This window comes from Onthophagus taurus, chromosome 3, assembly GCF_036711975.1.
Source record: "Onthophagus taurus isolate NC chromosome 3, IU_Otau_3.0, whole genome shotgun sequence".
Taxonomy (NCBI): Eukaryota; Metazoa; Arthropoda; class Insecta; order Coleoptera; family Scarabaeidae; genus Onthophagus; species Onthophagus taurus.
Window position 1 is genome coordinate 15,569,885 of NC_091968.1, and position 12,732 is coordinate 15,582,616.

General features: G+C 32.9%; 1 protein-coding gene and 1 long non-coding RNA gene across 2 annotated transcripts; one reads left to right on the forward strand and one right to left on the reverse strand.

The window, feature by feature from the left end:
* Positions 1–5,906: 5,906 nt before the first annotated feature.
* On the forward strand, positions 5,907–7,643 carry LOC139429381 (uncharacterized). The gene has a single exon (XM_071195101.1). The coding sequence runs from the start codon at positions 6,610–6,612 to the stop codon at positions 7,537–7,539; it is 930 nt and encodes a 309-aa protein (XP_071051202.1). The 5' UTR covers positions 5,907–6,609; the 3' UTR covers positions 7,540–7,643.
* Positions 7,644–7,723: 80 nt separating this feature from the next.
* LOC111416826 (uncharacterized) lies at positions 7,724–9,369 on the reverse strand. Its single transcript, XR_002706607.2, has 3 exons — positions 8,845–9,369; positions 8,641–8,782; positions 7,724–8,370 (listed from the first exon to the last, which is right to left on the reverse strand). It is a non-coding gene; the product is annotated as an uncharacterized lncRNA (long non-coding RNA).
* Between the last annotated feature and the right edge of the window lie 3,363 nt (positions 9,370–12,732).

A 12,732-nucleotide genomic window follows, 5' to 3' on the forward strand; every position in this document is an offset into this window, starting at 1 on the left:
GGCTATCAGTATCTTGTGAGTGTTTTTATAATTCACTTAACTTCGAACACTTGTCGAGCGCGTTTCGTCAGATCGAACTATTGGTTTTGAGGTAGTCCTGCTCGTTTCATATTATTGCCTTTTGCATCTTCTTTATAATAATTATTGTTGTATTGCTTCTTCGTTACATTGCTGTTAATAAGTTTCGTTTATTAGGATTTTGTATATATTTCACTTCTATTCTTGGTGCTTTGGATAAGATTCTGTTTTTTTTTGTCGTTCTTTATAATAATAATTATTGTAACGTTTCTTCGTTATATTTTTATTAATAAGTTTTGTTAATTTTAGGATTTTGTATATATTTCGCTTTCGTTCTTGGTATTTTGAATAATGTTCTGTTTTTTGTCGTTATTTTGTTTTATTTTGATTTCTTAGTGGTGTTTTTGTTCGTTAATATAATTTGCTTTTTATTCGATATTCGCTTTAGTTTTGAGGTGACAGAGTATTTCTTCAACATCTTTATACTCCTATAAGATGCGTCCAAAAAAAAGATTATAGCGTAATTAGTACTGTTTTGCAAAAATATTTGGACAGTGTAGATAAACTATTGCCAGATGCCAATACACAGCATCCTGCGATAATTGAAGTTTCATCCATTTTTTTAGGTAATAGCAATTACTCAAACCGCAATCTTGTTATGCGGCTTAAAAAGGATGATTTTGGCAACCTCATGGAGGCATTCATATCCTCAATAAAAGATAAATGTTCATTCGAATCAAAAACAGAAAATGTTAGTAGTGATTGTCCTCAAATTCCTTCGCCTCTAAAAACTGTATTTAATGCAGGGCAATCCACTCAACCCTGTTATAATGCTTTACCACTTGGTACAGAAAATTTAAATAAGTCTTGTACATCTTTAGGGAAAGGATCCTACTAATGTGCAATATATGTGAAGGCAGTTTCTATTTAGAACCCGCGAAGCACAATATTTGTATAATGATGACAAAACACCAAACGCTTTAACATTTCTTCTAAAAGAAAAAATAAAGGTAGTGAACTCTACATGTACATTAAACATTAAGACAAAACGTTATTCAGCACAAAAAAAAATCTTGGAAGATCTACGCTTACTGTGCTCATATTTCGTGTAAGAAGTTTTTGTTACATGTTGAATTACTAGTTACTAAATGGCAAGTTAAAGTATTTAGCACGTCTTTAAATTTCAAACATACAGAACAACTAGAGTCTTTAAAACGCCTAGATAGAGCTTAGGATGATATATTAGACGTAATATTAATGCAAAGATCACACGCGAAGTATCTGCAATTTGTGGGGCAACCATTAACCGTATATATTTTTAGTAAACCACAAATTAAAGTTTTAATGCATATTAAAAAGGTTACATTGCACTTAAATGCTACTGGTAGTGCAGTGAGGAAGCCTATTCCATCCAGTAAATGTGTTTTATACTATGTAGGTGTAGTAGCATTGTTGCCAAATTGTAGAGTACTTCCCGTTGTTGAATTAATATCATGCAAACATGATCAAGCAGCTATAACATCCTGTTGTCTTTGAAGCATTACTGCACGTTATATTACAAATGGCCACCATTTTCAAATGTCCATGTACATACAGAATAAAACGTAAAGTACCTTCAAATGAAGACTTCCAGGAGGAAATGTGGTGCAAAAAAAGAAAATCAGATCAAAAAAATTATCCGAAGAAAACACTTTTATCAAAACTGTACAAACATAAAACTTATCATAAACTATCCAAAGATTATGTCATATTTACATTTTTAAACTTAAAATTACATTACTCCAGTTATGAAACATTTTTAATTTCCACTAACCCGTTTAATATGTACTTGGACAATTTTATAACAGAACACTACTTTGAGATATTAGCGCAGTTACATAAAAACAATAATATTAAAATATTTCCCTGTCAACCTCTTGTATTGATAAAAGAAATAACGGTTCGACCTGCATCACATGTTACATGTTTAATTTTTTCATTAAACGTGAACAACAACCATTGGTGTTTAGCCATTGCCAATATAATTTTTTTCCTCAGTTTTTGTCCTCGATCCTCTGCATTGTTTAAGTAAGCAGACTTCTCTTGAATATTTATCATTGTTTGAAACTATTCTGAAGCCAATATCACGTCCGCCCCCATTCACCAAATACAAATGGATAGACACTTTAGACTATCCCAAGCAACAAGATAGTTACAATTGCGGCGTTTACATATGCCATTTATTGTTGAATGCTTGCTATCTGAAAAACCATTTTGTAGCATAAATCCTACATCCTATAGGGAGCAAATTCGAAACACCATTGAAAAACATAATGATAAAACTCAAGAACACTGCTTGTATTGCGCAGAAAAAGAGATATAATCTGTAAAAACTGTGGTCAATACATCCACAGAGACTGTAGCCCAACAAAACTTTTACTTAACAAAACCATCAACCAAATTTTTGCGAATTATGTTCATAAATTATAAAACACGATTTTATAAAAGAAAACTGTAATGTTATACACTGACTTCTTGACTGACAAACATTCTTGTAATGACAATAAATCAAATTTCTTTTCAATGTCTTCAATACGATAAATGGTGAGTTTCCTTGTACAGTCACAAATGGAACTTAACTTGAAACAGAAAATTGCATAACGTTAGTAGTTTTTGGCTAAAAACGTACTTGTGCAGGCGCGTGACCGCCGCCAGTAGAAAAAGCAGGAAATTTTCGATAAGATAGATATAGTTCTAGAGTTTTCTCCTGGTCATATAAGAAAGTTATCGACCCGAACAAGGTTTAGAAATGGTTAAAACGTATGAATTTAACAGTATTTGGCCAAAAACGTACTTGTGCAAGCGCGTGACCGCCGCGTGTTATGCACTAGTACAGTGGTCGGCAAAGTGCGGCTCCAGAGCCGCATGTGGCACTTTAGCTCCTTAAGTGCGGCTCTGGCACAAATATCCACGGAAGGCGCAATAATATTTTCATTAAAAAAAAACTTAGTACGAAAAAAATTACATCTTATTTTGATAAATTAAAATTCTTCTATCAATCGGGAACATGTATAATTTTTAGTTTAAGTTAAAAGATAGATAGGTAATTAAAATTTTATATTGTTGTAAAAATACGTAACAAACATCGAGTTTAATTTTATTAGTTTTCGGAAATTGTTCGTATGTTTTCGGCGTACTACGGTGTGATACAAAAGTACCACAAGCATGCGCGCGCATACTTTTTGTAAAGTAGTGAGGGTACAAATTGACATCACAGACCAGCAGTTGCAGGGTGAACAGTTTTGTCTTATCTACCGTCTCTGCCGTTGTCCTGTCTTAGGCACCCCAATTAACATGGCTACCAAAAAAAAGCAAAGAAAAACGGAAGATGAAAACCGCGAATTTAAAGTTGAGTGGACCGAGAATTTTGCGTTTATTCAAAACTTGAATGGACTATCGAATAACAAGAAGTCAAATTTAGAGAGACACTTTACAAGAAAGCACGCTTCATTTAGCACTAAATATCCTACCGGTGATGCAAGGAAGAAAGCAGTTGAGGAACTTCAGAAGAGTCAAGAGTCGTCAACTTCTGTGTTTAATAACTGGATGCAATCTTCCAGCAATATTAATATGGCAAGTTTTGTTGTTAGCCAAGAGATTGCGAAGAGAGGGAAACCGTACACAGACGGTGAATACATAAAAAATTGTTTTATAAATGCATCCGAAGAGCTATTTCGGGATTTTCAGAACAAAGCAATTATTCTGAAAAGAATGAAAGAGTTACCATTGTCTGCCAAAACCATTAAAGATAGAACAATTAAAATGTGTTCGAATATAACCACCCAGCATATCGAAGATCTGAAACTGGTTTCGGCTTTATCAATAGCAGTTGACGAGTCTTGTGACATAAATGATACAGCGCAAGTTTCACTTTTTGTAAGATTTATGTCTCATTCAGGCCCTAATGAAGAACTTTTAGGATTATTGCCACTCAAAGGTCAGACGCGTGGAGAAGATATCGCAAATGCTGTAATTGAGTGTATGGATAAACATCATATTCCCCTCGATAAAATTGTGTCGATTTCAACAGATGAGGCCAAAAGTATGACCGGGGTAAGAAAAGGGTTTGTTGCTATTTTGAAAGAAAAAATTAATCACGAGATACTTGTTTACCATTGTATCATTCACCAAGAAGCGCTTTGTGCGCAAACATTTCCGGATGAAATTTGTAAAGTTATGGAATTAGTGATTACCATTATCAACTCCATTTTAGCTAAAGCTCTTAATCATCGCCAATTCAAAAATTTTTTATTTGAAATGGAGAGTGAGTACGCTGATCTTCTGCTTCATAACAAGGTACGTTGGTTATCAAGAGGGAACGTTTTAAAACGTTTCGCGTCCCTTTTTCCGGAAATTAAAGCATTTCTCCTTGAGAAGGGCGTTCACTATCCAGAACTAACAGAAAATCAGTGGATCCAAAACTTTTATTTCATGGTAGACGTTACGTCTCATCTAAATCAGCTTAATCGTAAACTACAAGGGAAACGAAACTTAATTTTTTCGATGTTAGAAGAAGTAATAACATTCGAAAACAAATTATCCATTTTTGCTCAGGATTTTGAAAGGGAAACATTGTTTCACTTTCCGAGCCTGCTGAAGCATCGCCAAGAAACTAATTCCTCTATTGATAAACACCATTTTAAAACAATAATTTTAAATATGAGGGAAGCATTTCTCAGCAGGTTTCAGGACTTTAAAAACAGCAGAGCAACTTTAGCATTTGTTAAAAATCCTCTTGATGCTACGATAACCGAGTTGAAATTTTCTCCTTTTCAAATTGACATTGGTATCTTTGAAATACAATTGCTGGATTTAAAAAACACGGAGATATGGCGCTCTAAATTCGAACGTCTTTGTGTTGAATTTGTAAATATTGCAGAAGAAAAACACAAGTAGTCTGCCTTGAATGACCTGGATAAGGAAGACATGATTATTTTCAACGCTTGGAATAATATTCCTGACTCTTACGATCAGCTGAAAAAACTCGCGTTTGCTGTTCTTTCCCTTTTCGGTTCTACATACATATGCGAGCAATCTTTTTCAAGCATGAACATTATCAAGAGTAAACTGAGAAGTCGTTTTATTGATGAGAACTTGGAATCATGCCTAAAATTAAAAACTACAACATACAAACCTGACTTACTCAAACTTTCCAAGGAGATGCAAGCACATTGTTCGCGTTAATAAATATTTATTAAGTATGATATTTAGTTTTATTTAGTGTACTACTTATTTAGTGTAATAAAAGTTTACTAAATAAGCAGATTTGGCTCCCAATTCTTTTTTTAAATTTTTGTAATGTTCATATTTGGCTCTTTGGCTAATAAGTTTACCGACCACTGCACTAGTAGAAAGAGCAGGAAATTTTCGATAAGATAGATATAGTTCTAGAGTTTTCTCGTAATCATATAAGAAAGTTATCGACCCGAACATGGTTTAAAAATGGTTAAAACGTATGAATTTAGCAGTATTTGGCCAATGACGTACTTGTGCAAGCGCGTGATCGCCGCGTGTTATATACCATTAGAAAAAGCAGAAGATTTTCGATAAGATAGATATACTTCTATAGTTTTCCCCCTATCAAATAAGAAAGTTGTTTAGAGAAAGGGTATTTAAGCGTTTCCGCGTGTAGGGATGGATATTAAGGGTGATTTAAGCATGACGCCGATAGATATTGACCGACGAAAACCCGGATTGAGGTAGCTGAAGGAGCGCTCTTTCTGACTGTGATAACAGTTTTTAATATATTTTCTTAATATACAACCGGTTTTAGATAGAGAAAGATTCAAAGCTTACAGCTGACCCGTTTAGGAAGCAACTTTAAGTTTAAGCTTAAGAATTCTTAAGATTTTAAAATTTACCAATAAGAAGTATGTTGATTATTTTAATTTAGTATAGCAAAAAATGGATAATAAATTAATGAAATATGTTGTTAAATAAACAACGTACAATCGAAAATATTTATAATTTATTACCAATTACTAATAGAAAACTGTAATATCAAGAACTATAGTAGTTGTAATATATACAACTGTCAGAAAAAGTTCCACTGGTGCTGTGGTATTGTTGTGTATTATCATTGTGTATTATCATCGTGTATTATTACCTCGCTGTGTATTATCATGGATCGAAAAAAAAATTGTTGTAGCTGCAACAACAGCATGTCTAGCTGCAGCTAGTATTGTTATGCGAAAAAAAATTAAAATTCGTCGTCGGTTTTTACGAAGGCCTATCAACCAAAATCGCGAAACGGAAGGTCATTTTGCTACATTAATAGCATATATGCTAAAAAAAGAAAAAGACGAAGCACAATTTTTTAAATATGTCAGAATGTCCTTTAAGGAATTTAAATATTTATTAGAATTGGTAGGACCGTCTTTGACCAAAAAACCAAAGAGAAAAGCTTTGTCTCCGGCTCACCGTCTGATAATTACTTTGCAGTAAGTATGCGTTATTGAAATGTGTGCTCCTAACATATTATAATATATTATAATTGTATGTTTCATATATTTATTTTGTTTGGTTTGTAGTTATCTAGCTGAAGGCTGCTCAATGCAGGAGATGGCATGGAATTATCGTGTAGGAAAAGCTACTGTACATGTTGTAGTTAAGGAGACAACAGCTGCTCTCTGGCATATTTTACAGCCAAAAGTGATGCCAACGCCCGAAAGAGAGGATTTTTACAGAATTGAAACAGCTTTTTCACAAAGATGGCAACATCCGAATTGCATTGGTGCAATAGACGGAAAACATATTCATATTCAAGCACCAAACAAGTCCGGAAGTGAATTTTATAATTATAAAAATAGTTTTAGCATCATTCTAATGGCAGCAGTAGATGCTGAATACAATTTTATCACAATAGACATTGGTGCATCAGGTAGAAATCATGACAGCACAGTGCTAAGAGAGAGCTGTTTTGGTAAAGCACTTCTTAATGGAACACTCCCCATTCCGCCTCCGAAGAAACTTCCAGGTAGTAACACCATACTCCCACATTTTATGATAGGGGATGCTGCATTTCCATTGGCGGAAAATATAATGCGCCCATATCCAGGCCGATATTTAGGCATTGAAAAAAATATCTTTAATTATAGGCTCTCTAGAGCAAGAAGAACAGTTGAGAATGCCTTTGGAATTTTATGTCAGAGATGGCGCATATTAAGAGGAACTATAGCTGCTTCAACTGAAATGGTTGAGCAAATTGTTCAAGCTACTGTTGTTCTTCACAATTATCTACGCAAATATAGGAATGGGGGATATTACTGTTCACCTGGTTATGGCGACCAAATTGGGGCAAATGGGGAAATAATCGAAGGACAATGGCGTTCAGAATCATTTCCGCTAGAAGGTGTACAACGATTAGGGAGCAACAATTCTTCAAGAAAATGCATGGAAAATCGAAACTTATTGTGTCAGTATTTCAATAATGAAGGTGCAGTTCCTTGGCAATTGAAGTATGTGTCAAGAACTGGACAATAAATCCTTTTTAATATTTTTTTTATAATATTTTGTTATTTTTATTAAGTAATAATTGTATATTATTTTATAACCTGCAATTCAATAATATTAAGTTATCGAGATTAAACAAGAAGTTTTTTTAACATATTTATTATTTTTAACACATTTTACTTAAAAAGAAATAAAACTTTATCGTTAAAACAAATATAACGTATTAAAAAATTTAAACTTAACTTATAACATATGTACATATAAAAATCACAAGAAATACAATGACATTTTATTGCAAAAAGAAAAAGATGTATGAAAACGAGAAAAAATAAAACTAAACCAGCGCAAAACACAGCTAAATAAAACTTAAGACAATATTAACAATCATCACCATCAAGAAGTTGTAATATTTTTATTCTGAACTTGTTTTGTAACCCGGGTGGTTTTTCGTTTAATAACTGGCCTACCAGTTTTCCAAATGTTGTATTTGTATCGTCTTCCACTATAAATTTTGATATTTGGTCCATCGATTTTGAAATTGTGTCGGCCAAGTTATCAACTGTGTCGGTTTTTTTTCTTCTTTTGGTGGGAGGAGGTGTCCATAATGGTTCAGGTGGTATTAGGGGAGATGGTGGCCTAGAAATTTCGGAAGTTGATGGGATTGGAGGTAACGGTGATGGGACTGAATATTCTGTGGGTAATAGCTCTGATACTGGAATAGCAAGTGGTGTTGGTGATATTTTGGGAGGGAGTTGTAGAGATTCAAATATATTATCAGTTTGTGACAATGACTCAGAATTTTCTATGGCAGGGTGGTGATCATATTCTATGGGCCGTGGTTACAAAACGGGCTTTTTAGATCTAAAACACAATAAATGTAATATAATAAATAAATGATCCTTTGAATAGAAAAGTTTAAAAATTGATGTTGAGTTAAAAAGAATTGTATTAAAAATTATGTAAATGCACACAATATTATATCTTTATAAAATGTGCATTTTTTGATGTAGATAAATAAATTATTTATTTTGTTAATATTTTCACAATTGAAGATATATATTTAAATGATTGACTTATTTAGATTTCACCACAACTATAATAAAGTATTTAAACAAAAACAAGGAACATTACCTGCGCCTGATAATTGTAGATAAAAAAGACAAACTCTTAAAATGCACCCAACTTGGTTCGGCAGCAGATCCGGACGGTTTTTGCTTACTACATCTTCCATAATGTTGTCTCAAGTTTTTCTAGCGATTTTCGCACTGTTCAACTATAAATATAACGAACATAGTACAGATAACGGTTAAAATTTTCTTACTATAATCAATTTACCTGTAGATTGCAATGTGGTTGCTATTTTCAACCAAGTATTTTCCAAAATTATTTTATTCTTGTGGTTTGGTGATAGTGGGTCGTACAGACATTCATTACATTGCACAAGTTCGATTAATTTTGCGTCAAATTGCTCCGTCAAATTCGACATTTATAACTAATAAATACACGAGTACTGAAACACCAGCCCGTGACGTCAATGCGTAAACACAAAACAGCTGTACGTAGCCATGTTTAACATTGACCCTTCGTATTAGTGCGCATGCTCAAATTTTGTCCTAAACGTAAGAAGTTAAAAGTTGGCCAACTTTAGGTGTTACGGCTACATCGGCCGTAGCCTTAAGCGGTTCCCTAAACGGTGCTATTGAAACACATTGGTTTAACTTTTCTTACCACTACGGCTACGGCTAAGGTTACGGCTACAGCCGTTAAGTTTGACATCCTATTAGTCCCAAGAGTTGCCCAACTTTTAACTTCTTAAAGCTAAAACAATCGGTCATAACGTGACGCATGCGCACTTTTCTCTTTTGTGTCCTTGTAAAATAGCAGTGTTTTGTTTTATTTTATAAATTGAGGTTAGGTCAGTTAGGTTTTGTATTTTATTGTATTAAGGCAAAGCCTACTAGAAATACAGGCCGTCGGGTCGTAGTGGGGATTCGAAGGACTGGCTACGCAAACAAAGACGGCATAATAGCATCGTAGCCGTTCTAGTCGCCTTACGATGACCTCATACATCTAAAAATGGGTATTATATGTTAATTTGAGTTAAATTTTTTAACTTTTCTAATATTTTCAGAAGATTTTGTATTGTTTATAATTTTACTGTAGTTATTTAAAAATATATTGGATAAAATTGATGAAACTTTATTTTCGATTATTTTGAGTAAATTATTGCAATTACAATTAAAATGGCTTAAATTAATATTTAAAACGATCTATTCAGGGTGAACCGTCAAATAAGCACAGGAACAACTTTTTACAATTTGCTAATATATTTCGGTTGTCGAATTACAACCTTCATCAGAGCGAATTACATTTGTTGTTTATGAAGTGGATAAACCAAAAACGTTATTGAACAGATTACACAGAAATTATTGCGCTTAATTAAATTAAAATGTGGAATTAAAAGTTAAAATCATTGAGACGAACGAGTTACACGTTAAAATTGTTTTACGACAAAATTTTAACGTGTACATTGACTTATATTCAAGTTAGGTGAATATTTCAACAAATTATCTTTTTCAATATTATAAATTTTTCGTAGATGATCAAAAGATGCAGTACATACTGTTGGAGATATAAATTTAAACGTCATTTTATTTATCCAATTATTTCGAAAGTTCTTTACATTATGCACATTATCAGTTAATATAAATATTTTGGTATCCGGAAGATACTTATTAAATATGTAAAGCGTTATTGCACCTCCGCATAATGTTTTTAACATTTTTCTATTGACTCGATTATTATCACTTATTATTGATACGATTTGAAAATCAACTGCACTCACTACTTGAATTACATCCATTATCATCTAATGTAAAAATTCTGAGTTTAACTTGTTAATTGGAAATATTGCAACTACTTCTTTATAATTTGATAATATTGAAGAAATCATGAAAACCTGAAGGGGGAACCTTTTGCTACAGAACTGGGAGCATTACTGCTAAAACCAATAAGGGATTCAGATCCAGCCTCATAGTGCACTGTCGATTTGACATACACTTCATCTAATAGTAAGTTAACATATTTATCTTTACTTGATAACAGCACAAGTTTAGATTTTAAATATTTTATAGTATTAACATTAATACCTAGAGAGGAATTATTTTCTGTTGTACAGGGTGGGCAAATTTGGGTGTTATTATAGGCTATCTCAGAAACTATAAGAGATACGAAAAAAGTAGGTGCCATGTCCCGGTCTCTTTTTTCGAGACTAACCCAATCCCGCAAACACCAAACCTCTATCTTCTTTTGTCCAATTGTAGAATATACTGCCGTTGAAAAATTTTAAAAATATTTGTTGATTTTTGAGATACAACACAAAGTTGTATTTTTTTAAATACAAACTATACTTGATTATGATGCTAATGAAAAGAGCATATTTTTCGCTTTCCAATGATGTATCGCATGTATGGTATACCCAAATTTGCCCACGCTGTACATATAGATTTTAAATATTGGGGGCACGACAATGTTAAAATGTTTTGATCTCGCAAATAATTGTATGCACAAGGAAATTGAAGAAACATGGAATAAGAATCTAGAATAGTTTGCGGACGTTCGCGGACGTGAATGCTATAGATATATTCATTTTTATAATGGTGCTAAATGGGATGAATGCTTTTACTGTACGTGAACATGTTAAGGACGCCGCGGAAAAAAAATCGATTATTTAGGGAGCCGCAAATCGAAAAAGATTGAGAACTTCTAGTCTAAATACTGTTTTAACAGTATCTTTGCAATAAAAGCGATGTGGTTAATGCAATCGCTTTGGTAATAAATATGAAAAAAAAAAAATGTGTGCAATTCGATATTCTAATCCAGTGTTTCTCAACGTGGGCAATATCGTTTACACATTTATTAGGGGCGATTATTTCATTAACCGTTTTTGGGGGACGATGACTTCTTTACGGGGGCAAATATTTATTTGTGTATTTATTTTAAAGAAAACTGCAAAAGCTTTAAAGAAACGTATGGGTATTTTCTGTGAATCTTCTGTATTTCTATGCTTTGTTTAGTTTTATTGTTGTACGTTGTGTTCCAACACATTCTTGTATAAATAAATAATAAGCCCGCTTATTCTCACTTTTTTCTATTCCTCAGAGGGACTTACAAAATTAATTTTTTTAAATTGAAATATGACAGTTCAACAATTGCCGCCCCAATCAACTGTTTTCCAATAAAGCAATGAAACCATCGCGTATGGTTGAACATTTAAATAGTAGTAAAAAACATCCTGACAAGAAAGAAAAAGATATTGATTACTTTAAGATGTTAAAAGTTAATTTTGAATAAAGAAGCAAAATAACCGATGTATTTAAAATAAACATTTCAAATGTAAGTAAGGGATTGGAACTATCCTACAAGATTGCAAGAATAATCGCTCAAAATGCAAAACCTCACAGCATTGGAGAAAAATTATTAAAACCCGTTATAAAAGAAGTTCTTCCGATGACTTCAGTTGATCCAGATAATATTATGTCAATGATTCCTTTGAGTAATGACACTACTATATCAAGGAGTAATGAAATAGCCAATGACGTTGAAAATCAATTAATTATGGATCTTCAAACACGAGAATTCACAATACAATTAGATAAAAGTACTGTGCGAGATAGTGATGTACTATTAATGGCTTAAGTTAGGTACATAAAAGATGTTATTCTGTAAATTTCTAGTCACTGATACTAAAAGTACATCAATATATGAATGCTTGAAAACATATTATGATGAAATTCATATTCCTTTGAAAAACATATTATTGTGCGACCAGTTAGATTTGGCCGGCGGAAAATATGCCAACTATTATCGGAAATCCCTTGCCCCTCACCTCCTTGACCTATATATTCAGCTCTAGTACAGTCAAGTCACCAAATAAGATATGTGTATTTCTTACATTTGACAGCGTTACTTGAGTTAGGTTATGGCTTTGTATCTTGTAGATTTGTTAGTTTATCAAGTTTATTTCTATTGAGAGCAATAGCCTTTCTTACCTGATTTTCAGGTCAGTAATGTTAATGTTAACGTGTCAAATATGTATGTATATCATTTATTTTCACAATTTAGATACTTATATTACAAACATGCCTAAAAGAAAATCCGAGCAGAGCGAAGCGCTCACAATACTGCAGAATATTATCACATTTTGCTAGAGTGAAAAGGCGA

Coding starts and splice junctions, on each gene's coding strand:
- LOC139429381 (XM_071195101.1), top strand. CDS start 6,610: ATGCAGGAGATGGCATGGAATTATCGTGTAGGAAAAGCTACTGTACAT.